A 26,958-nucleotide genomic window follows, 5' to 3' on the forward strand; every position below is an offset into this window, starting at 1 on the left:
CATGCAAGACTCTCTGCACATGCAGCTAGAACAACACTATACAACACAACTATATTTAACAGAGTATTGTCGATAGATATCAAAAGCCTAATATCTCTGTCATAACAGTACAGATATGAGAACACAGAACAAGGACATAGAGGCAAGCTTACTTCAAGAGAGAATCCCGCCATGAAGGTTCTAAATAAAAGAGATAGTTTAAATCCAAATCCTTTAGAGTTGTATTTTCATCAATTTCAACCTTGTCAACTGAACGCCCCTGCGATGAACCTTTCAAATCAAACCTCCGGTGTATCCGCAACTCCGTGCAAAACATATTACCCATTACCACAAATCTGAACTGCAGAATCAAAAAATCTTTATACAATTATCATGGAATGCAGCACATAATTGTAACACGTTTATTAAGGGAAAATTCCTTGCTATCAAACACATATAAACAACAGCTTGAAGAATTAGAATAGTAATCACACTCATGCCTATTACCTTTTGTCCACTTGAAGGCTTTATCCTATGAAGCCCAAAAAATTTTGTTATAAGGGTGTTTTCATAGGTTTGGACATGATGATAATAGTTTGGAAGCATCCGCAAGAGAACCTGCATATTAAATATTGAAATGAAGTTTTTGATTGCTGAATACAATTGCCTAATATGACAAGTCTCAAACAGTTTTTATACTTTTAAGCACAGCAAATTCATTACCAGAAACCATAAACAGTACCAAAGAAATTTCTTCTCAAAAAGAGAAAAGATTGACGAAGTAGACTGAAATTAGATGAACAATGAAATCCAAGATGGTGACAGTGCATTATTACATAGTATGGAGATTCTCATAACTTTAACAAGACCAAAAATGCATACTCCTTACCGATTCTTCAATAAACACCATAAGGAACTCCATGCCCAACAGAGCAAGTCATAGAAGCAAAATGTGAAGAAAAACTGGAAACCTAAAAATTTGACCTAGTATGCGGCAGGACAACTTCTATGCAAAACATCTATCCACCTTTATGATTTTTTTTTCTTCTAATTAACTTTCCCATATAAATGTGAAAATTACACTAGCCATCAGGAGAACAGGTCGATGTTTCATCAGCACTTTGAACGAGAGAATCCACCAAAGGAATTTTCAAAAGAATAGAAAAATTGATTCGACGAATTGAACAACAAGGATACTAACCTGAAAAATGTGGCGTGGAATAACCATCCAAACAAAAAGAAGACCAAGATATCAGCGGGACCATCCATTAAACTTTTTTTTAGCACTATAATCACACTTAGAGAAATAGAGAAGAGCATTGAGAAGAAGATCCTGATGCGTAATACATGAAATAATTGAAGTATTGGATTATATTGATGGTAATACAACTACTAGATAAGCCCTTGGAGGAGAGATGTAAATATAAGTCCTCTAGAGTCTCACAACTTTGTACCTTTTCCACCAATCACGAGAGAACTCTGAAACAGATAACGATGATAAAGGTATAACAAAAGTAGGGTATCTATTAACATTGGTAGACCAGATGCAAATGAACTTTACCAGCAAATGAAAGATAATTTCGAAACTAATAGACCTGACTCACTAAGCACAATAAACCTGACCTAGAAAAATATTGAATAAAGCCCATGGTAGTTAATTATAGTCTTCAAAGTTCAAGTACCATTTGAGTGTCCACATCCATGTATCTGATGTAAACAGACACATCAAAATGACAAGATCATAATCTTGTTATGTCCAAATAGACATATCAAGTATAACTTTATGGCCAATTGAATAGGCAATGCAGTGGGAGATGTTTACCAGTCTTTCAAAGAAAGGGTAAGAAGTCATATATTAGTCACACATGGCTCTATTCATACAAGCCTGATGTCAATGCCATTTTATGGGAAGTGGAAGCAAGAACTTAGGTACTGAAGATTAGACCAATATATACATTTTTGGATGCAGAGCTTTGATCGTATTTATTTGTAACAAAGGGAGACAAGACTTCTGTGGATAGTATCCAAGCAACTGGACATGACGCTCATCAACCAGAACCATGTTCTAATCCAATGTTTGAACTGGATGGTTATGCTGAGCTTATGGATTGGACGTGTGTGCTACTTTTGGGGAATAGTGATGCAAAGTGCCATTATGAGGCTCTCATGCAATCATATGAACCTTACTTGACATTATTCCACAATATCAAAATGGGCGAGCAAGATTCTTTTCTCACCAAGTATCCGTCTGGAAATAAAATCAAGGTATATACAGTTTTTGCTCTTCCCATGATTTGGCATAGCACCAGATGGCTCTAGTGGTTGCTTTTATCAGGTAAGTAGCCCATCGAAATAACTAAGTTTACTGCAGAGGGCACTGTTATCTCTTCAACTCCTAGTGCACCAACCCAAGGATTTAGATTTTGTTGCGGCATGAGGCCTTTGTAACTTCCTATAAAAATTCATGTCTAAAATACTTGCAAATAGACTTGCGTGCTCCAAACAAAGCTGATATCATAGAAATGAGCTGGTTGGTTCCCAATTTTTGCATCTCTCTCTCTCTCTCTCTCTCTCTCTCTCTCTCTCTCTCTCTCTCTCTCTCTCTCTCTCTCTCTCTCTCTCTCTCTCTCTCCACCCACTATGAACCAATCTAGCTGTGATCTATCCAGCCATCCATCCATCCATCTACTATTATCAATCTATCTATCTATTCATCAATCCACCTATCCATCTAATAATCTATTGATCTAATCTATCTAATCCATCTAATCTATCGAATCCATCCATCCATCCTATCCATTCATACATCCATCCATCCATCCATCCAATCCATCCATCCATCCATTCATCCATCCATGCAATCCATCCATCCAACCACTCAGCCATCCATCCATACACACACTCGCAAGCAACATACCTTCCATCCATCCAACCACCCAGCCATCCATCCAATCCATCTGTCCATCCATCCATACACACACTCACAAGCAACATACCTTCCATCCATCCATATACATACACTCGCAAGCAACATAAATTATTAATACAAGATATAAATTTAAACTTTATTGTGTAAACTAATATGCAAAAAATGAAATTTGTAATTTAAATCAGATTATTTTTTCTTTTTGTAATGATGTAAAATTTGAAACTTGGGGTATTTTGTTTATAGGGCATTTTAGGAGGACATTTTTTTGCCTTAGAAACCAAATTTGTGGATTTTTAGTTATTTGAACTTAAATACTATATTAGTTGCAATTTCATCATATGAATTAATATAGAAAAAAGTGTGTTTATTATTCAAAGTAAAGTACATTTTTTCTAACTTAAGGGTGATGTAAGACCTCGAAATAGATGTAATGTATAAGGGAAATTGTAAAATACTATGTACGATTTGAAGATAATAGAATGAGGCCAAAATTATATTTATTTTTAATTTCTATGTAATTTTAAAGGGTGTATATTTTGATTTTAGTTTTAGGATTTAATTTTAGCATTTTTATTTTTAGGAATTCTAGGGTTATTCTAGTTTCTTGTATTTATTTCATTGCTGAAACAGTTAGGACTTTTTAGATATTTTAATTAAAGTTAGAGAATTTAGTTTCAAGTTATATTTAGTTAGGACCTTTTGGTCAAAAGTTAATTGTATGGACAAATATTGTCCAAAACAATAATTTTTTAATATAAATAAAGACATGGATAAGCTGAAGAGTTATTCACAAGTACAATTCATGGTATTGTTCATAGTTACTGTTCACGAGTTACTGTTCACCAGTTACTATTCACGTGTTACCGTTCACAGGGGTATTTTAAGAGTTTTACTATTGTTTTAGGGGTATTTTTGAGTCTTAAATGTTTAGCTTATAAAAGGTTGGATATCATATTTTGAGAGGCAATGTTATTGGAATAAATTTTATTTTATGAAAGAAGAAAGTTTTTCTTCTCTTGGCTTGATTTACAGCCATGTTCTTTCTCCAATATTGTTGATTTTATTTGTTCAATGTTCAAGAAAATGGTGGATTTAATTTCCCACCTTCTCTTCCTATATCAAGTGGTATCATAACCCGCGATCTACACATAAGTTACTTTAGCAAGTACGGAAGCTACTGTAGCACGTACAGAGTTACTATAGCACCACTTCTTTTTGGTGCCCAAGTCAACAACAAAGAGGGAAAGTTATAATGGGGTCTAGGGTTTACAAATATTGACTAAATTTTTGCCAAATCAACCTAGATCTTACTAATTTAAGCAATTTTTTGCTGTTTACTTGCCTAGGATTTATGATTTTGACAAACCCATGGCAGCAAAAGGGGGCCATAGAAGGGGGGTTTCGTGGATCCGTTCTGTGATCCCATAGATGACACAATTGAGCAACTTGAAAGACAAGTTCAGCAGCTGGCGTAGCAATTCGTGAGGTTCAATAATGGGCAAGACGGTGATCTTTCAGCCCAAGAGGATCTCGAGTACAATTCTTTTCACTTTTGCGCTCTACGCGGGGAGTCGAGTGATGAGTATAGTGACAGAAGATCAAGATGTGGAGAACATTACTCTAGGATTTTCAATTTGAAGTATGAGATTTTTTTATTTTGACACCGATTATATGGAAAGTCAACAAATTGTAGATTCAGACTCACCACCAATCTTTGATATATACACATATGAACAACAAGATTTATTAGGAGATTCGATCTATGACAAGGATCAAGATGATGATGAAGATATTTTGGAAGATGGTGAAGAATATGGAGAGAAGGCAATTGGGGGAATGATCCAAATCATGGTCTTTGAAGATCTCATTAATATTGAAGAGATAAAGCATTCAAGAATTCAGTGTATTGGAATTAGCGTAGTGCAGTGGAAGCATAGTCGATTCAGAATCAGCAAATTGTAGCCCTAATTCATATCAAGATCCGTTTCTTGAGGAATTATCTTTACCACGAATAATATTTGACCCAACAAAGAAAAAGAAGGTTGAAGGTGTTTTTGATGCGGAATTCATCTTGGCACAATTCAAAGCTCAAGGACGAGTTTTCTCCAACAAGGGGAGAATGATGGAGGCAAAAATTATGTATATTTGTAATATCTATTCGATTTTAAAGGATGTATATTTTGATTTTAGTTTTAAGATTTTAAAGAAGCCTAAGGCTTGAGCCCTAGGTGGGAGAAAGCCTTAGGGTTTCTCCAAAATTGCTTATGTCAAGGTCTCTTGCTGATTTTCTATGTCTCAAAGATATATTTTCGATCAAAAATTTTCGGGTTCGATAATCTCAACCATGACAATGATCTAAATGAATTTTTCTTTTTCGAGATATATAAATATTGTTTTTTGAATTCCTTTTTTTACCATTCGTTTTAACTTTTAGTGCATGTAACATTTTTTTAACATCCATCCTATAAGTGGATGTTTGGTAGACAAGGGACCACACAGTAACAGGTGAGTCGGCCGACTCACCAAAACCGTATCCATATATAGAATATCCATATTTTATAACATTGTACATTCATAAGAAATTCACCGTATATAATATTTATTGCATATAATTACTTGTATGTTACCAACTAATAGAGTATGATACATATTCATACAATATATCGCCTTTCTATTATAAAGTATAAAAACCGCACATAAAAAATTGCTGGCATATTGTTTTTTAGAAATATTACTTTAGTTATTTAAAAACTTGTACGGACATTCTGGCCTCTTCTCTTCATTTGGCTGGCAAGTGAGCTTCTTGAGGAACATATGAATAAAATCCTATCACAATTAAGCTTGAAATTGCAGAGGACTAAAATACCATGGTCCCTTACCAAAACCTTTACCAGAGACAAACACCTGCTCAAGGTACTCTAGCAAGTGAACGGGCTCCGCTTATCTCCACATCCATGCGTCTTACTTAAAAGGGAAAATGTCCTTGGCCCTTGCCAGCACTTAGGGACAAACCCACTAGCCAAACTCAATTAGAAGTCAAAAAGCCACATCCCAATACCACAAATGGGAACAGAACTTACTATGCTTATGTCGCTTAGCCTGCACCTTGTTGCTACCTTGACATCAGCTCAAACATCATGTAGTAAGCAGAAAGGTGTCTAACAACATTACAATTCCTGTCATGATCATAGTTGCTCTCAACGATTTCAGACTAGAGAGCATCTGCTCCTCCCCAAAGTGGTCATGACATTTGGGCAGGGCAGAGAGCTTGATCCATTATCCTCAAGCACCTTATGCCCCTGAGCTCCTGACACCATGGATTACAAACATCCTCCCACTTGACACAACGGTGCATATGAATGTAGTTCCCCATCCTCCAAAGAAATTCCCCGAGAATTCTCTAATTTTTAGGTCACCCTCACATAAACCTAGGACCTAGGATATTGCAAGATGTTCCAGAGAAGTAAACTCTCGCTCCTAGGGAAAGGAATTGACCATTTCATAGTGTTCAAATTCAGTCAAATTTCCAAAGATATTTTTTTATGAAAACATAAATTTTTTATGTTAGGTAACAAACGAGGCAAAACTGCAACATAATACATGTTAAAGTATATGCCTAGACTTTAAACATTTCAAATACTACACATTCATACACACACTAAGATATAACTCCGATGCAACACTAGGCACCAGCCTAGTTATACACACAATAAACAAATCCTTCACAAAACCCTAGGTACCAACCTAAGACATGCATCTAGAATCCACAGGTGGCATCCTGATACCAGCAACCATACACCTTTGATTAATGGTTGGAGACACACATCGACATCGTCCCTATGTTTAAGGGAAGGCCACATAAAGCGATCATAGCCATCTCATGAACTTAGTGAGTAGTAGCGAAGAAAAAAAAATCATGGATCTAGAAGAGAATTATTTTTAACCATGATATTAAAGAAATCTATAAAAATGATAAGGCTCGATATAATACAAAACACCTTTACTTCAGATTTACGCAAAGTTTTTATCATGAACCGATCATCCTGAGACAAAAAAAAGATGCTTCCACTCTTTCCAGGTGAAGACAGCTCTCTAAGTGCTGCACTCCCACAAATAGACATCATATAATCTGCAGCATCAATCTTGAATAACTCACGCAAATTCCTGCAATCACGAATTTGTGCATAGTCACAAGAAAGCAAGTACGGCCTACAATGCATGTATCATGATTCTAAATATGACTATTACGAGAATCATATCATATTCATAGACATAGTTGATTAATAACCTTACAAATTTAGAATCAGATTAAGTAATGCATGTGTTGCACAAATAAAAGTTCATCCAGAAATTTAGTAGCAGAAACATCACAAGAGAGAGGTATGTACTTAGAATGACACTGAAAATACAATTAGGAGGTCTACTTATGAGCATACACATCATGCATGTCTTCTCGTGCATGTGCATATATGGTACAATCATACGAATGCAGACAAATGCAGCCATGTACAATATTCATTCATGGAGATAGGCAGCCATATAGAAAAGGAAAAGAAGTGGATGTGAATGTAATTAAAAACTCACTAAAATATATAATATGTCACCAGGGCAAGTATATACCGATTAAAATGTTTCTTTCTTTTCTTTTATGTTACCACCTAGATCACTTAACACGTGTCCAAATACAATTCTTGAATCAAGAAAATAAGAAAATATGCCAAGGATTCTCACTTGCATGCCATCAAACAAAATTTCATTCATTAGATGAATCTGAAAATTACATATAACTTTCAATGAATTCAAGAAAACATGGAAGAAGACAATACTGAATACATTGCCTCAGGTTATCCCCAAGGACTTCGGACACCCCACACCGGATCTCCTCCACAATTGGCACACGGGATCTTGGGCTTAACCTTATCTCACAGGTCAAGAATCCTAGGCAAAACGTCTTGAGAGCATGACATGGAATGGAAGAAATCCCAAAGCATAAAGCACAAGCACATGTACTATCTCTAGTCTAGGGAGTGCCACCCCTTAGTGGCTAATGCATGCCCCACAGGGTTTCACCACATCCCACACAATATTTTGAAACCCTAAAACAAAGAGAAGAAGAGAGAGAGAAAGAGAGAGAGAGAGAGAGAGAGAGAGAGAGACTTAAGTGTACCTACCTAGGAGGGAGAGAGATGCCAACTTTTGTTCACAAGTGTAGAGAATACACGCCCATAATTAATATTTATCGAGAAGAGGCTACGGTTTTGGAGTCTAGGGTTTTGCCATCATTATGAAACTTAATCTTGACCGTAGAGCTTGAAGATCAGTGGGGTGAAGAGATCTTAGCTCTTCATTCCTTAGATCAGCTATCATGATTAAAGGAATGAGCTAAAATCATTATCCCTCAGTGTCCATAACTCTATTCCCATCAAATATTTTGTATAGAGAAAATACTAGAATTTAACTTATTTAATTTTCATCAATCACTACACTTTCCTCTTTTAAAACAACCAACCTTATTTCCTAACACTTTCCTATTATCTTTCGTATTATTTCAAACCATCTAGAAGGCTTGCTTGACAAGCCACATAATGAGGAAAGGACGTGGGGCGTGCCACCTAGTGCAGCCCTATGTGGGCCCCACGCCCCATGTGGACTTTTATATAGTGGGACCAGAGCTCAAATGGGTCCCACATGCTCAAAAAAAATTTAGATTAAAAATAATAAATATTTTTCTCTCTGAAATAAATAAATCCATAAAATTGATTTTAGCTATTTAAAAATCATTTTTCTCTAAAATAAAAAATCCAAAGAGATGTAAAAAATCATTTTAATAATCTTAAATAAACAATATAATTAAACATATTAAAATGAATTTGATTAGAACTAGATCCAAAGAGTCAAGAATATCACAAATATACTGAGAACTCCATCTCGTCAAGAAACCACATCTCACTATCATCTTCTCGAACTGACCCAACAGTTTCAATGACCCACAGCAAATCTCAGGGGTTCATGCTTAGACTATCAAAATCAGCCAATAAATAAAGGAGACACAATCCTAGCATCATGGATTACAGGTCCCTCTCGAAGGACAAGTCCAGGTCCCATTCTAGCATAATACCTCATGGGTCCTTCCAACACAGCCCAATGCTGTAAGGAGACATCTATTTTGCATATGTACATGAAACACCCCCTCTCAAAAGGCCGCTTCCCAAACGGCTATCTAGTGTACATGCTGTGTGATGGTAATGGTCCTCTCCAGCCAACCACGCAGGGGTCACACCCAGTCACCTAGCCAACCACCCCGGACAATTCCAACCACATCAAGGGATGAGCGCACATCGAAACCCTTATAGGTAGTGCACAAATGCCCAGGGCTAAGGGTTTTAGACATCATCTCAAGCCTAGCCAGTCAAAACTCAGGTGAGTCACAGCATCAGCGATGCCTCACAGTCCATTCGGACCATACTCCCACTGGAGGCATCATATCAATATATGAATAAATTCAATACATGCTCTCTTAAGGCCTTTAAATGGCCATATAACCCCAACATATAAAGGATCATTTTTCAAAGCCTAGTCAATTATTTCAAAGCATATAGACATTTCAAACCCAAACTATTCAAAACTAATTACATACCATATAAATAAAGATTTATTATGGACAAGCAACATATCAGTTTCCAATGAATGCAATCTGTCACATATTATCCAATCGAAGCAACCAAATGGAAAACCAACTCACTACAGGAGATTATCAACTACTATTCAGTGAGCCCAGCACAAAGAAAACCATCCATCTTCATCTCATGAAGAATAATTTTCCAGAAAAAAGAAGTGAACCAATTGGATTACAAAGCATAGAAATAAGGAATACAAAATAAATATAGCACAAGCAGAACTAGAAGCATACCTGAAAACCATTGGACAATAGTCCTTCCATTTAAAATCTCCAGACTGGTGAGGAGGAGTTAACTGTGAGCCTTCTCTAGGAAAATTCATCCAAAAACTCGCACGAGGGCCGAAATCTGATGTTCGAGAATCACGTCTATGTATTGGCGTGATTTTTCCGACAGTGTACCTGTAAAAGTTCATTAATAATACGACATTAGTTACTTCATGACAAGAAAAAAATCTTAGTGTCAAAGTAGGATAAACTAAAGTGGCGTGGATTCATATTAAAACCAGTATCCTGAAATTTAAAGGTCTGCTGATCTGCGAGGTAAAGATAAAACTATAGAGGGAGAAGTCACTTGGATGCTGCATTTCATCCAAAGAAAAAGTCAAGTGGATGCGAGAGATTGCAAAGCAATGAAAAGGCAAGTTGCTAGAGTTTCCCATAAATGTTCTGAGTTACATCTCAAGAGACTGAAGACAACCCTGTATACATTCAAATGAAACACTCATCGTAGCAGGCAATTACATGACTAATAACAGAAGGAATATTATGAATCTATGATATTGGCCTTGTAAGAACCCCATCCTGTATACATTTAATCAAAAGAAATTTCTTACCTCTATTTTTTTTTCTTTTTTTCCTTGTTTTTTGGGAGCTATTTTTTAGGATTTTTTTTATGGGTTTTCTGGAAAGTGATAAATTAGGTCGTCTTTATACTTTGGGAAATTATAGAAAAAAAAACCCTTTGTTTTTGTTTCAAATTTACTGCCAAAACCATTTTTTCAACTTTTTAAATGCCCAAAATGTCATTCACATGCCTAATAGGTTCATGATGGTCCCAAGCACCCACTTGGTTGCTTCCTAGATCTAGGAAGCAACCAAGTGGGTGCTTGGGACAGCTTATTTGGTCCAAGATGCACCATCGCGGACCTATTATGTCCGTAAAGGGGATTTTAGCCATTAAAAAACATGACAAAATAGGTATGATGGGCATCATAGACCCATTAGGTCCATGAATGACATTTTGAACCTTAAAACAATGCTAAAAATGGGTATGTTAGTAAATTTGGAAGAAAAAAAAGGCATATGTTGAATTCATCAAAAATAAAGAGATATTTTTTATAATTTCCCCCATATTTCTTGTTTATTTTAGAATCGTTTAAGTTGATTTTATTTCGTAGGATTATGGTTGGACGAGACTAAAAGGACATGGATGGCTAGGACTTCATAGGAACTCTTAAAGTTTTTTGGATTAATTGTTATATGTGGTGCTAAAGAGTTGAGAGGAGAGTTGGATTATTTACTTTTGTTATTAATATCTTTTGCGGAAGAAAATTTGAAGTGTGTGATGCCTCTTTTGTGTTGAATTCCTTAAAGTTAACTTTTTGTAGAATTGTATGTCTATTGGACTAATTACTAGTATACTTAGATATTTTTTCTAGACTAAATATAAGGGTCTGTGATGCAGTAAAATTGATAGATACAATAAAATCAGAAAACAATAAAATAAGCAAGAAAATGATGAAACTCAAGAATGTGTTTTTCAAAATTTTATTTTTATTTTTATTTTTTTTTCAGATATGTGGGTAGAATTTTGGGTTAGTTTTTAGGAATTTTATTTAGTAAAAGCTTTTTTGTTTTAAGGCTATGTTTTGTTTTTGTTTTTTTTTTTTTTTTTTTTTTTAAGGATGTCCTTTGAGTTTTTTAGGGTCTCTTTTATTTTTGGAAAGCTAGAATATATTTTAGATCACATTTAGAGAGTTTGTTTCCTTGTCTTTTAAAGATTTACTTGAAAGGTAATTTATCTATCTAATAGAAGATTGACGAGAGAATAGGAAGTGATCTCGTAAAGGAGGAAGGAGTTCATCTGGTAGGGATATCTTTATCGCTTAGTTGGGAGCATCTTTTTAGAATGAAGAGCAATTATAAAAGAAATAAAAACTTACATTGTATGGGATGGCTTTTGGTGACAGAAACAAAACTTTATTGTAGAGAGTGAAAGAAAGTGTCTTCTCTTTGTTTTCCCTGTTGGTCTTCTTTCTTTTTTTCTTGTTCCCTGCATCAGTAATCAAGGAAACAAGCACAATTTGAAGAACCTAGGGTTTCTTCCCCAGCCCAGCTAGGGTTTCAATAGCCTGGAGCTTTTCCTTCTTTTTCAATTCTGAAAAGCACATGGAATGACTCCCTCAAGGCTCCACAGACCTCTTATATATATTTATTTAATGTTCACATTAAATGTCCAAGCAAAAATTAAAATGACCTAAAAAGTCCAGACGTAAACACAAAATTCATAATGAAAAGTTTACCCCTGTGAACAGTAACCATGAACAATACCCATGTGAACTGTAGTTGTGAATAGTAAGCAATGAATAATAATAAAAAAAAAAATTTAATTCTTCAACTTTTAAATTTTCAAATTTAAAAATATTTATCAATTTTTTTCAACAGCTTCCCACTCCAGGAATAAGTTTGATTCGACCAAATTGACGATTCGGATCGATCTGGTGAGTGACTAATCCAACCTCCCAGTCCAGGATTTAAATCACGTGTCTTCTCCAATTGTGTGAAATTAATGCAAGCAGGACAAGGACCAAAGATGGATCCTTAGAATGATGGGAAGCAAGAGAGAACTGTTTAAAAAAAAATTTAAAACATTAAAAAGAAAATGTAGTTATAGGGTTCGAACCCCCAATGTTTCTCTCAACCACACAATAGTCTAGCCAAATCAGCTCTTAGTTGAATAAAACAAAATGCATATATTATATCCTATATCCTTAAATTGCTTCTTTCTTTTTGCCAGATCATGGATCTGCATTGCTGATTCGAATGATCCTAATCAGGGTCAATGGGCGGGCAATCCACCCCAAAAATCCATTCTTTAAACACTATCTAAAAATTTAAAATTGTTATATTGCGGAGTTGAGAAAAGACTTTGATTATTTACTCCTGCTATGAGTGTTCCAATGGAAGAATATTTGAATTTTGTGATGCTTCATTTGTGTTGCATTCCTTATTTTATTTAGTTTCTACACAATTTCATGTTTGCTAGTTCAGTTACTTGTATTCTTTTTTTTCTTCAAGAATAAAATATCAAGGCCTGTCTCATGAAATCAATGTAGAGGAGTATCAGTCTGCTGACAAATACTGATCAGATGCAAAAATTAGTAATCATCAGCTTGAATAATAGAAATGAGTGTAGCAAACAAGTCCCAATGCTGTTAACCTTGAGCATCATAATCTGAGTCTTGTCCCAATTATCTGGGGTCAGCTAAATAGTCAAGATAATTGAGACAATTCTTACCTCTAGGGCCAAATATTGCTTTTATATTTGTGCAAGAAAAGGAACTTAAGAGTTACAATAGCATGCAATTTCCAGCATCATTACCACTGAATCTTCCTTTTTAACGGGGGATTATTTTACTATTTCCAATGACACAAATGTAAGTAGAAAATTAATAATAATGACGGAAAAAATGTATCTCTGCTGAAATAAAGAAAGCACTGCCTTAACTAGCTTATTTTATGATAGAAAACTAATTCGATTTTTTGCTTGGCAGAAATTGGTTGAAGGTCTGGTTATGTTCACGAGAATGAATTTCACATATCATTAGAGTACCCAATTATTTAAGTTATCAATAAAATGTTCATCGGGAATGGGTCGGGGTGAGAATTGACCCGATCCGGATCCAAAAACCCAAATTTGGACCTATTCAGATCCAAGAATGAACCCTAAATTTGGATCCGAAATCCAGATCCGAGTGCAAGTGGATCCAATCCGATTTTTTAAAATAGGATTTTATATATATATATATATATACGTTTTTTTAAATAGTATAATAGAGTAATCTCTATCCAATTTATACTATTCGAATCCAGATCCGGATCCAAATATCCATGACACGATCAGATCCGGATCCAAATCCGATGTATATATTCGGATTCGGATCCGGGTCCGAATCCACCCAGATCTGGACCCGATCCAACCCGTTCTCACCCCTAGGAATGGGACATCTAACACAGCCCAGAGTCGTATTTTGATTAATAAGCAAGCCCAACCATAGGAGGTTTTCCAAATCAAAAGAATCACACCAAAAGATATCCCATTAGAGATTGAACATCAAAACAGGAAACAAATACAAAATTCAAGGCTGCGACAAATAGAGGGAAATGTAGTGAGAAAAAAAAAGAAACATAAAGGGAAGAATATGAAGCATGCCTTATTCCGAGTTGCAAATTTAGCATTAGATCATAACTTCTATGGCCTTTAATGATTGCTTCTCCTGGTTTCTTGATGTCCTTCACAAGTCTCTTCGGCCACCTTCTCTTTCTTCTAGATGATAATGAAAAAATATTATTCAAGACCAGCTCACTGATCAAAACACCTTGCATGTACTCCCTTTCTAAAATAGGTACATCTGCATCTGCTTCATCATCATCACCTTCTAAAATGGCTTCCTGCAAGGACAAATTGTTTCCAATCACTTTCTCAAAGGAAGGGTCTAGACTCCAGCGCCTTTCTAAGGATACATTTCTGGGGCGACATTGCCCCGAATTTCTGAGAATGGATTTAGGAAGCTTATCCGAAGAAGCCCATCTTGATCCATTTCTCCTTTGAGCTTTGATCTGCCCTATGTCCACAGAGGAAGCATGGCGGATTCGTGAACTCTCTTGTGGCTTACGTAATTCTGATACCAACAGACCTCCCTTTCTCAAAGCATTATGGTACGACTCTTGTACAGCAGGAAGCCTGCCACCCTTTGGATAAAATGCACCTTTACCATCCTTCAAACCCTTGCTCCAGGTCCCGACATAGCAACCCCCATCTGCCCAAGTATAAACCCCAAACCCATGTATCAAGCCATTCAACCAGTTACCCTCAAATGAATCCCCATTTGTCCATGTAAGAACCCCTTTACCACTCATCTTCCCCCCTTTCATATTTCCAATGTAGACATTTCCATTCGCCCAGAAATATTCGCCAGGCCCTTCAATAATTCCATGATTCCAAGAACCTTCAAAGACATCTCCATTAGTATAGGTTCTCCTTCCAAACCCATGTTTCACATTCAATTGCCACCCTCCAGTATAAGTCATTCCATCAGCCCATATGAAGGTTCCATTCCCATGCATATAACCTCCCCAAAATTTACCTTCATAGGTCGCCCCAGAAGGCCACGAAATTTTTCCCTTACCACTTTCCAACCCTCTTCCCAACTCGCCCTCATAGGTGCAACCATCAGACCACACATATTTCCCGGAACCTTCTGGCATGTTACCCTGCAAAGACCCAGAATAGATTTCCCCATTGAGGAGAAACACTTCACCTATTCTACAGCTACCAGTTTCAAAAGATGATAGAGCATCTTGTCCATTACCCAATACAGGTGGATGCTGTTCTCTGTTGCTGAAGGAAATAGTACCGTCATGTAAAGATCTTGATTTCTCAGCATGGGAAGCCTCATTATTACCAACATGAACCACAAGGCTAGACATGCATAATGCAAAAGACAATGCCCTCTTTGACTACTGTAATGAATTTCAGACATTAACCACACGAGAGACTCAAGTTTTATGCATCAATGGAGTCCTCTTGAAGTATGAAATTTCTTCATTCCCATGCATAGACCTGAAATAAAACCAACTGGGATGTGAGACTCTATTAAAGTCAGCCTTGGCACCAAAAAGCAAAATGCAACACGCATTAAAAGAAGATTAGCTTGATAGGATTAGATTAACTAAACATCAACGATGAGACAACCATGACATTCATCAATAGGCTCTTAAAAAACCAACTCACCGTCATTTAGTATGGAAGAGTAGTTCAAGAAAATACAACATTTCACTGATCAATTTTAATGGAGGCATCAGTCCAAACAAAGTTCCAAACTTTTGCAGTGCCTCAAGCATAACAGCACTTCTCTTACCCTTACTCTGGAACGTACAACAGGATCCTGCCCAATTAATTTATTTCTGAACTTGGCTGATCCAGCCCACAAACATATAAACATTATATTTTCTATTATAACTTCAACAACCATTGTTTTTATAAATATAAGTAGCTTGACCTTAGTACCTTGAAGACCATCAGAAAGGTGGCCCAGATTAATACGAGGTGCCAGAGACGGACAGGCAAAACAGTATTATCATGTGAATGTTACTATCAGCAACCCCAGTAAATGGAAAGGAATTGCCATGTGAACCTCATAGTAAGTATTTCAAACACAAATAATTAACATTTTCTTGCATGTGTCTTCGTCCACAGCAAGTATGGACACCATATGTGAAAATTCTTAATCAGGAATGGTTTTTCTTTTTATTGTACACTGTTCTGCTATCACCATAATCTTTATTAGTGACAAAGAGAAACACATAGGCAGCTACACCTTTAAAGGGATGACCTCTGTTTCAAATGATAGCCAAAACATGCTTAAGTATAGGACCAAAATGAAATTACAAAAGTTTCAAAACATGAAATAACAATTCCTTGCAATACAAATACCACCATGTTCAACTCAAAAACTAATATGGAATAATCAGCAGCATATTCCAATCTCTTATGGTAATAACAAAGAAAAAATAAATTGAGAAGAAAAAATTAATGATTTTGAATAGGAAGTTCATCATCGTCATCATCATCATCATAGCCTTATCCCATTGGGGGTTAGCTACACGAATCCTATTCCGCCATCTGCTCTATCAAGGGTAATAGCTTCAGTCAAATCACCATAAGTCACCATATCTCGCCTCACTACTTCCTTCCATGTCCTTTTGGACCTTCCGCTCGCCCTTTTAGAGCCTTCCGCTTGCCCTTTTAGAGCCTTCCACTTGAACCAAATCCTCCCTCCTAATTTGTGTTGTATTAGGCCTACGCTGCATATGGCCTAGCCACCTAAGTCTACTTTATCTTATCGCCTATTGGAGCCACCTCTAAGTTCCCTCATATCTATTTAATCTGAATTCAATCATTTCTTTTTTTGTCACTCATCCTTCTCAACATCCTCATCTCAGCTAAACTCATCCTGTAGATATGTTGTTTCTTGACCGCCCAATATTCTGCCCCATAAAACATAGCTAGTCTTATAGCTATCTTGAATAGGAAGTTAATTTTCTAAAATACTAAGAAAACTTGCTTGACATTCAATTCTGACCTACCACGCTGCAGAACTCGTCATCCAACAAAAAAAGGTTACAAATGGTGGGTGACCACCATTTTGTCAGAAAGAAGATAAGAAACCTTTACTTTGGAGAAGTGATAGGATTTCACATGTTTCAACCCCATCACAACATATAGGACCATCATACAAAAGGGTAAAAATCTCTCTTCTCCGGGACGTAGCCAACTAATCGAATCATCAAACTATATGGAAAGTGTCAAACCATAATTGTTGGAAATGCCTGGGAACCTGAATCGTTTTAGGAATCGGAATCACGAAATCATAGTCGGCTAGAAGATTTTTTTTTTTTGGAATTGCCGAATCGGAATTCCGAACCAGAATTGCGACCTCGACAGAGAGATTCGGGTAACTGTGTTAAACATTTCTTTCCTTATATTCTAGGTTCTAGAAGTTGATGCTACATGGCACTCATGGTTCATTATGTAGCGGCAGAGACCTACCAACAAAACAAAAAGATACAAAACAATGCGTCAGAGAATCAGTAGGCACTGGTTCATTGGACATCAAGTTTAATCAAAATATAATACAACTCACAGAATTTTACAAATAGAACTACTCAGAAATGCCACGTCACTTAACATATTGAAGTTATGCACCACTTTTTCAACCAGAATTTAGTGAATGCCTATTAATATTTGGACACAGTTTTAGTGAGTCAGCCAACCCACCAAAACATGTGCTTCTCCTCATGTACGCCAACCATGTGCTTCTCCTCATGTACGAGACGTCCATTGTTAGCGAGGGATATCAAAAAATTATTTCTACCATACGTCAAGTCAAAATGGATGGTGGAAAAATATATCCAGAAAAATATGATTTTTATTTTAAAAAAATTAAAATGCAAAATTCTAATCACCATTATAGTTGAGATTAACACATCCCAAAATTTTAATCCAAAATCCATCTTAAAAAGACGAAGTTTGAAGGGGGGGCACACATCTACATGTGAGTCGGCAGACTCACCAAACACGTTTCCTTAATATTTTAATTAGAATAGATTGCAATAGGTATTACTTACAAAAAAAAAAAATAGATTTCAATAGGCATTTCTGGCTGCAATAAGAACCCGTACCATGCTTTGCGGCACTTGATACAGGTATGAACTTATCTCAATGACATGCTTGACCATCCCAGAGATGTTAGATAGATTGTCAAAGACTGAATGAGATATCTATGTCTCAAACCTTAGAACTTTTGGGAGGTTTGTTTAAGACTTATACCAAAACTACACAGGAATATAGGACCGAAAATTTCAATTATGCTCAGAATCAACAGCTGCCAAAACTGAATGAGATCACATAAAGTTCCCCAGTGGCCCATTGGTGTGCCATTCTAAATAATCTATAACTCTTTGAATCCAGTAATGGTTGAGAATATTTTAAATGCAGAAAACAAAAAATTCGAATCAGTTTGGGCCTGCACTATACAAAGCCATCTAGCAAGAAGAACAATGTGTACCTATTATGTTCATTGATCATTTATGCTAACAAATTCTCGAGTCATACACTTCACAACAACAGAGTTCAATGCAAATCTGGGAATCCACCCGCTATAGCATCCATAATTTTGAAAGTAAAAAAACATATCGTGCCAAGCACTCTTCCCTTTCATCCAGTCATATATCTAGAGATAGTTCAATAGAATTTATCATTGAGACGATAATTCCTAATTATGTCAGACTCAAAAAGATAAAATTTGCCGCAACATAGACATGCATTTGAAACCAGTGTTTACAAAATCGCCGATCCGATCCGGAATCGAGCGATCCGAAATCGAGCGATCCGGATCAAGTATCGGTGACACCGTTCCGAATCCACTTATAAAATGGGTCCAGGCGGTTTAGATCTGGTTCAGGCGGTTCAAATCCGATTCAGGCAGTTCCACCATTTTTTTGGCTTTTTCTATTTAAAAAATCCGATATGGCAGCCCATGTAATAATCCTAACGTCGTCACTCTCTTGTCTTTTATGCCAGCAAATCACGCGAGCGGCGTTGTACCATGTCCTTCATCCCATAGAGCTAGGGTTTCTTTGAGTGGGAACAACTTTTATATGGTAAACTGCTCCCACATCTTTTCGATATGAGGCTAATTTCTTTATCTATTGTCTCCTCGTTGGCTGGCGTTAATAAAGTCCACTATTAAAATTAAAATTAAGCCTTTTTGCTATAAAAAATAACCCCCTTATTAGATATTAGGCATTACGCTATTGGTTAATAGGGATTAAAAAGCACAAAATAGTACTAGCTCATAGGATATTAGAACAACAAAAAATAATATTAATACTAGTTTATTGATCATTAAAAAAAAGTACTAGTTTATGGGATATTTTAAGGAAAAAAAAAAAAACACTAGCCCAAACCACTTTAAAATCTATTTTAAAGTTGCTTTGTTAATTATCCCACATTGCAAGTATGATATTTATTTATTTTTCTAATTTTATTATAATGTAATTACAAATTTACGTTTCTAAATTCTATACTTTTGTAGATTTATTTATTTGTAAGGGTCACACCTTTGTTTTTTGAATCATGTTTATTATAATATTATAATTAATAATTATACATTGATAACCAAATCTTATATTTTATTTGTTTATTTATTTAGATTATAAATTATATAATGTATTACTTTTATTATAGCTGTAAATAAAAAAAATTAAAATTAAATGATATTATAACACAAATTTTAAATTTATTCATACGGGGAAAGAACATCTCAATATTTGCATATTGATGCAAAAGAATGAAAGTTTTTAACGTAGTACCCTCATTTCTTATTGGATTCCTAAAAAGCAATATTTATAATGATTTTTAATAATCTTTTTGGATTTTTTTTAAGGCCGAATCCGACCGATTCCCTATCCGAAATGTCGATTCACCAATCTGGATGGGTTTTTGGGGTGCCCAATCCAGGGCACCGATCCGTTTTTAAACCACTGTTTGAAACTAGTATATTGACCCAGAGGGACCAAAAAACTAACCAGATTATATGGTTCCAAACTCATATTGACTAATTCACTAGTTGAAAATTTTGTTAAGACAAACCTAGGATGGGAATACAACTAAAATTTGACAAAATATGAGATTCTATATAGCATATAGGGTGCTTGTCAATGCACAGTTATCAAGACATGAAGGAAGCAGATGGTCCAACCGATCTGAACGCCAACCTATGCTTTACCAATCTGGTCCAAAGCAAATTACAAGTTTAGTAAAAAACAGGTCAAAATAAATGTTTGACCGGTTTTGATCAGTTCGATAAGCCGATTTTGACCATTTAGAATGCTCAAACAAAGTCGGGCAATATTTTTAATATATTTCATATTTTAAAATTTCTTTCTATGTTTAAATTCCAATCCAATCGATTCGACTAGTGGTCTAATAGCTTTTAACTAGATTAGAATCATTACCGGTTTGGTGGCTCGTTTGATCCTAATAACACATTGTTCTAACTCCTTAAGCTGAGAGATATACTTTAAATTCCCATCATAATGTTATTGCACCATCATCAATGTTGGTCATATATATATGGGAGAGCTTTCTGAGTGACCCCTACCACATATAATTATATGTGACCCCACATCTCAGCCGTTCGATAGGAATTGATGGCTAAATTTGCTCTTGCTACAATCATGCCAAAACATTGTTTGATTTTAAAAAAAAAAATCCTACAAAACCTTTTTGGCTGAAATTTGGGGCATCCCAACTCCTTACTGGGTCATCCCAAAACTAAAAAAAAATAAAAGAATATTGCTCATGAAAATAAATAACCAAAATACCCCTGAAAGTTTCAGAGGTATTCTGGTAAATTTCCATCACACGAAATATTTTGTTATTATTTTTATCATGTGTGCCCCTGTCAGATGTATGCATGCCCCAAAATTTGCCACAAAAATGATTTGTAGAATAAAGATTAAAAATAAAACACTTTGAGCCGTCGGATCAAGATCAAACGCTTGGGAGCGAACTTGTGACATTATGACTCAAGTCATATCAGCCATCCACTCAAATCATACGGCTGAGATTAGGGGTCACATGTACTGTATATGTGGGTGGGATCACAAGAAAAGCTTACCCCATTTATATACATATAAGATGAAGTTTCTATAAGGCCTAGGCTTTATGAAAGCCAAATAACATTTATTCTTAGGGTGAAATGGACGGTCTAGATAATTTGTTCCAATATACACTATTTTTAGAGTTTAAAATCCTAATTTTTTTTCACAACCATAATGTTCAAGTAGAGATGATCAATGTAAAGGTTTTCCAATGCTTGAATTGCAATTTTCGTATGAGCTATGACGTGAGGCTTCATTTATCTTGATAGGGCTGCAGTCCAATCAAACCATTTTCCATACACACACACATGTATGTGTGTGTGTATATATAATATATATATCTCCAATTTTTTGTAGAGAAAGGCACATTACTAAACTAAAGAGACATTAAAAAGAGTTTTTTTTTTTTTTTAAGATAAGGCAATAGTAAAGATCGACCACATCAAGATGCTTGAAAACAAAGCATCCAAACTAAGATGTGCGCAGAAAAGGAAGAAAGAAGAGGGATAAAGAGAAAAAGGGATGTAGAGTGAAAGGGGAAAGACACAGGATGAAGGGAGTTCCAATTGAGGATAATGCAGTTTTCTTCACAAATGATTATGTATATCAGCAAGCCTACTGGTTTGCTCCTCCAATTTCCAACTCAAAAAATATAAAACAGTCAATTTAAGCATCACACGCTGTTACCTTTGTAGATAATCTGTCAGTTTCAATTCTATTGCATCAATTCTATGTTATTGTAGGTCATCAATATCTTCTTCCCCTCGGTATATTTAAATCAAGGCTTCAAGTATGACCCCATTATTTGTAATGTTCGAAGTGCTAAACTTAGTTTCCTAATTCTAATGTTGGAAGCACTAAACTTCTTTTCCTAATTGTTCTTGTATGTTTTCATCCACTTGAAGTTTTCTTCCTTATTCAGCCAATCGTGTTTCTCATTATCAATGTTTTAACAAAAATGGCAATTAAGCCTAATCAACACTACTGAGTAGTGCAGAACACTCTACAGGGAACTTGACTAAAGTTGTTGAGGAATAGAATACACATTTTTCCGGACATTTGTCCTTCACAAGTTCACTCAAATTGTTGTGCTTCCTCCGCAGCATACATGTTACAATTTTTCTTGGATGATTATGAGAATTCACAATGATGATGACAATGATACACATCACAGGATAGGAAAATAGACCACTTCTTCATTATTAGAAAGTAAGGGTATAAAGAGAATGTAAATACAAAGAACTCCAAACCAAAAAGATCCATACCCGTGGAAAATAAATTAAGCTTAGTCAATCCCTTATTCTAAACTAAAGAATGAACATCATGAATAGTTCCATCCACGTCTTTTAGCACCAGTTTCCATGCAAAGTTTCACTATTTCTCGTGGCAGGAAAAGACAAGACCCATAAAGATACCATATAGGGTCTACTTATTATATAGAACACCCAACACCCACCCACCCACACCCACCCTCCCCACCAGCCAAAACTTTACTAGTGCATCAATATGAACCATGCCAAGGTTGAAAGGAAGTTTGATCAGCCCACCCCTATACCAAGACCTCTAAGAATTACGGCCAATTGATCCTAACATCTTGTTTTGTACATGAAAATCGATCTAGCAACGGTTAGAAGGGGCGATTTGGTTCAAGTAGAAAGCCCTAAAAGGGCAAGGGGAAGGCCCCTAAAGACATGGATGAAGTATTGCAAAAGATATGGTGGCTTATAGTCTAACTGAAGGTGTGGCCCTTGGTAGAGCAGAATGGTTGAACAAGGTTCATGTAGCCGACCCCAAATAGTTGGGATAAGGCTCGGATGATGATGGTGATAAATCATTCCAGCAACTACTTTTCCTTAACTTGTAGCATGAGGTACTTTACATTAAATCCAATTTTTAGCCATGATGTATGTAATGAAATCTAACACAAAATTGAGTGCTTTTACCTAAGGAGTCATACTTCGCACCCAACAAACACAAATTGAGCCACATACACTTCGTTAGATGATCGCTTCACCAATTACATCTCAACAAACACAAATTGAGCCACATACACTTCGTTAGATGTAGCTATATAATTGTCAATGAGTTGCTAATTGATTTCCTAGTATTAGATTGGAGGGCACAAAGATACATAATGCACGTTGCATGGTGTACATGAGGGAGGATATAGCAAAAGTATGTAATTGTTCCAGTGTATTTTAGTCCTAGCCCTAACCCTATTTATGTGTGTTTACAACAAATAGAATCATTTTTTAATCAATGTCAATTTCTCAGTTGGACTAAGATAACCTGCCCGTTCTAATAAAGAAACCATTCTCGCTCAACTTGGTAAGGATTCCAGGTTCTAATTCATCCATGCAACACTAGGCAAAAGTTATACTATTAGTGATGGAAAAAATAGTAATTCATCCAAGCACAATTCACCACATGGGCTTCAATATGACAAAAGAGTAATTGACCAAACTTCCAAGTTTCAAAGCACCCACATTCAGACACTTAACAAACAATTTTTCATGCTTAGAAAACCTTCCCTTCATGCTCGCCCATTCATTGGATCGAAATTTTTATAAATACTACAAAAGCATTGCAGCTAAGCTAACCAATCAAAAAAAAAAGAAGGTGTCACAGCTAAGCTATACAATTATAAGGTCTCTTTCGGAATCTTGCATATTTTCAGCACTAAATTTTAAGAAAAGACAAAACCCCTTAAGATACCATATAGGGTCTACTCCTTATATAGAACATCCAACTACCCTGGCCAACACATTAGTGGTACATCAATATCAACAGTGCCAAGCTTGAAAGAAAGTTTGCTCAGCCCACCCTTTTCCTAAGACCTTCTATGAGAATGATGGCCAATTGATCATGAAATCTTGTTTGGTTTCAAAAAAAGCTAGGCGGCCAACCTGGCGCCTAGGTGGGCGCTCAGAACCTTGGGCGCCATGTAGTACAAATTTTATAGATATATAATATATACATATATTTGTGTCAATTTTGAAATTTATTGTATTTGAAAATATTGTAACATGCTTTATACAAACATATGACATATCGTATGTTGAGAATAAACTTGTTCAAAATTTCAAAATTCAAACCATACAAAATTTAGAAAGTCTAATAGGATATGTATTAGTAATAGTCTCCAACTCTCCATATTCCATAATAAAGTAGAAAGGTTTAGGAAGCTTCTTCAAACCACAAAAAATACTTTTGATTCTCAGAAATATCAATAAGTAGAAAAGTTTAGGAAGCTTCTTCAAACCACAAAAAATACTTTTGATTCTCAGAAATATCAATAAGTAGAAAAGTTTAGGAAGCTTCTTCAAACCACAAAAAATACTTTTGATTCTCAGAAATAGGCATATTCCACAATAAGTAGAAAAGTTTAGGAAGCTTCTTCAAACCACATAAAGTACTTTCAATTCCTAGAAATAGGTATAGCTAAGAGGGTTTATGGAATTATTTTTTTAACTTTGGGGGTTAAAATAAGCCCCATAACCTATTTAAACCTCTTTGGGGGTCAAAATTACCCCATTTGCCATTTTGGGTACCTTAAAAAAAAAAAAACCATCCCTGGGAGCCCGCCTAGGCCTAGGCATGCAGTGCATAGGGTCTTGGGCTCCTAGGCGCTGGGCAGACCATTTTTGAAACATTGGAACAATTATCCAACAACTACTTTTACTTAATTACTAGCATCAAATACTTTACATACCCTAATTTTAGTCATGCTGTATGAAATGAAATCTAACACAAACTTATGTGCTTTTACCTAAAACATAAAACTCTGCATCCAACAAACAAACACTAATTGAGCCACATGCACTTCATTAGGTGATCACTTCATAAGTTAAATCTCAACCAAATATCACCAAAGAATGACCTCAAGGAGATGAAATTATATAATTGACAATGAGTAGCTGACTGACTTCCTAGTATCAGATTGGAGGGGACAAAGGCACATAATGCACATTTTCTACATAGTGTTCGTGAGGATGGATATAGTAGTTAATACGTTATAGTTACGGTGCATTTTAGTTGTAGCCCTAACCCTATTTATGTGTGTTTACAACAAGACAGATTTTTAATCAACATCAGTTTCTCAGTAAAACGAAGGTCAGCTTGCTAAAATAACCAATAATACAGTTCTGATAAAGAAACAATTCTCGAATGTTGAAGTGACTTTTGGCTAACTTCTCAAAAAAATATAAAGAAACAATTTGGCTCAGCTCAATAAGGATTCCCTGTTCTAATTTACGAATACAACAAAAGAGAAAAGCTATATTACTAGTGATGGTAAAAAAACTAATTTATTGAAGAACAATTTACCACATGGGCTTCAACATGACTAAAGAGAAATAGAATAAACTTCCAGGTTTCAAAGCACCCATAATCAAACACTTAACAGACAATTTTACATGCTTAGAAACCTTCCCTTCATGTTGTCCTCCCATTGCATTGGAACATTTTGTAAGTAGTACAAAAGTATCCCGGCCAAGCTAGTCGATCAAAAAAAAAAAAAGTAATTGTGTTTAAGCTATACCGTTAATAAGCTCTCTTTCACAGTCTTGCATATTTGCAACACAAAAATTTTAAGAAACCATGTGAGTGTCATGGCAATCTCAAAAACCTTCCCGTAGATTTTTCAATAAACATAATTATCGATAACGCAGTGCTAGTGAAGCAAACTCCAATAATATTCCCATAGAAAAACAAAATAAAATAAAAAACAAATGTTCACCATTTTTTAAAAGGAGGCGTACACACCTCCTAGAGAGCATCCTCACCTTTTTTATGTTTAGGGCAAACCATATAGAGGTGAGATTCTTAGGAGGTTTTCAGTTTCCACAGCAATTCACCCGTATTATTGATTTCTTTCTGTGTAAGAGAATATGTTGAATTCATTTTCTAACTCAGAATTTTATTTACATAATACCAAGGCAGTTTTAGGGAAAACCAATTTTCGAAAATTTCTCACCAAGAAAAGGGGGAAATTCAAGATACAAATTATGGAAGAAAGTTCTTCACGCAATTGGCCCTTGAGAACCACCCCAAGAAAAATAAAACCCACCCAAAAAATTCAGAATCTCAGTTGTTATGAGGCACGCCTCGACTTAGAGGAATCATCAACTAACAATCTCAGAATGAATCCACACTTTTTTAGCAACAAAATTTAATCCCCTTACTGCAAAAGATGAACAAATCATTGATATAAACGCCTCCTAACAACACAGAAAATAAGAACAGAGCAGACCTTTGATCAGCATATGAAATTGAGAGAGAGCGAGAGAGTACCAGGTCTTTGAACTCTGGACCAGCAGGGAGTGGATCTGGGCTTACTGCGCACCCAAGGACGCCCAAACCACCGCTCTGATTTACAGTCGACATTGGCAAATATTACCTTATTGTTATAAAATTATGTTATTTTTTGTAACACTCATGTTATCATTCTCATCATTTGTGCACATTTTATTTAGTATGAGAATAAATAATGGAGAGGAAGACAATAATAAAAATAAAGGTTGATGATGTATAGCGCCAAAACCCACCGTCCTTTTTGCCAGCTGACACCTGCTGGTCTTTACGTTGTTTGTACGTGTGTTCTTTATTACAATAACACTATTTTTTTATATTTTAATACACACAAACCGCATCCTACGACAATAATATGCATGCATTTACTTCTACTCCTTCGATCAAATAAACTAAGCTGGGAAGATTTTTTCAAATTGAAATTTTTAAAACTACTTAAGAATTACTAGATAATTACTCTCAAGAAGGAATTTGAAATTAAAGTTATTTAGATCTCACCATCTGGATGGTCTTTATTCAATCTTGTGGCATTATCTATCTATCTACTATATAAAAAGCGACGAGAGGACCTGTATTATTTTTATGACAAGGGTCCCATTCTTTATTTTTTGTC

The 26,958-nt window shown here is 35.6% G+C and overlaps 1 protein-coding gene across 16 annotated transcripts in view; it reads right to left on the reverse strand.

Moving 5' to 3' along the window:
* The window catches only part of PIP5K9 (phosphatidyl inositol monophosphate 5 kinase), a 46,597-nt gene extending 20,121 nt beyond the window's left edge, over positions 1-26,476 (reverse strand). For 4 of the 16 annotated variants that reach the window (XR_016059593.1, XR_016059589.1, XR_016059590.1 and 1 more), the window contains exons 1-6: positions 26,328-26,476; positions 14,020-15,429; positions 9,819-9,986; positions 6,907-7,072; positions 487-597; positions 153-340 (exon numbers count right to left, since the gene is read on the reverse strand). Coding sequence is in view for 10 of the 16 variants with exons in the window: in XM_011631028.3 (XP_011629330.1) it covers positions 153-340; positions 487-597; positions 6,907-7,072; positions 9,819-9,986; positions 14,020-15,296 (1,910 nt within the window). In the remaining 6 variants the exon portion in view is untranslated. Of the gene's footprint in view, positions 1-152; positions 341-486; positions 598-6,906; positions 7,073-9,818; positions 9,987-11,749; positions 13,560-14,019; positions 15,430-26,286 lie in introns of those variants that run through there. The other 12 variants (XR_016059592.1, XM_088872473.1, XR_016059594.1 and 9 more) reach the window with 9 other exon arrangements.
* Between the last annotated feature and the right edge of the window lie 482 nt (positions 26,477-26,958).

Source organism: Amborella trichopoda, chromosome 7, assembly GCF_054954075.1.
Source record: "Amborella trichopoda isolate Santa Cruz 75 chromosome 7, AtrichopodaSantaCruz75HAP2 v2.0, whole genome shotgun sequence".
NCBI lineage: Eukaryota > Viridiplantae > Streptophyta > Magnoliopsida > Amborellales > Amborellaceae > Amborella > Amborella trichopoda.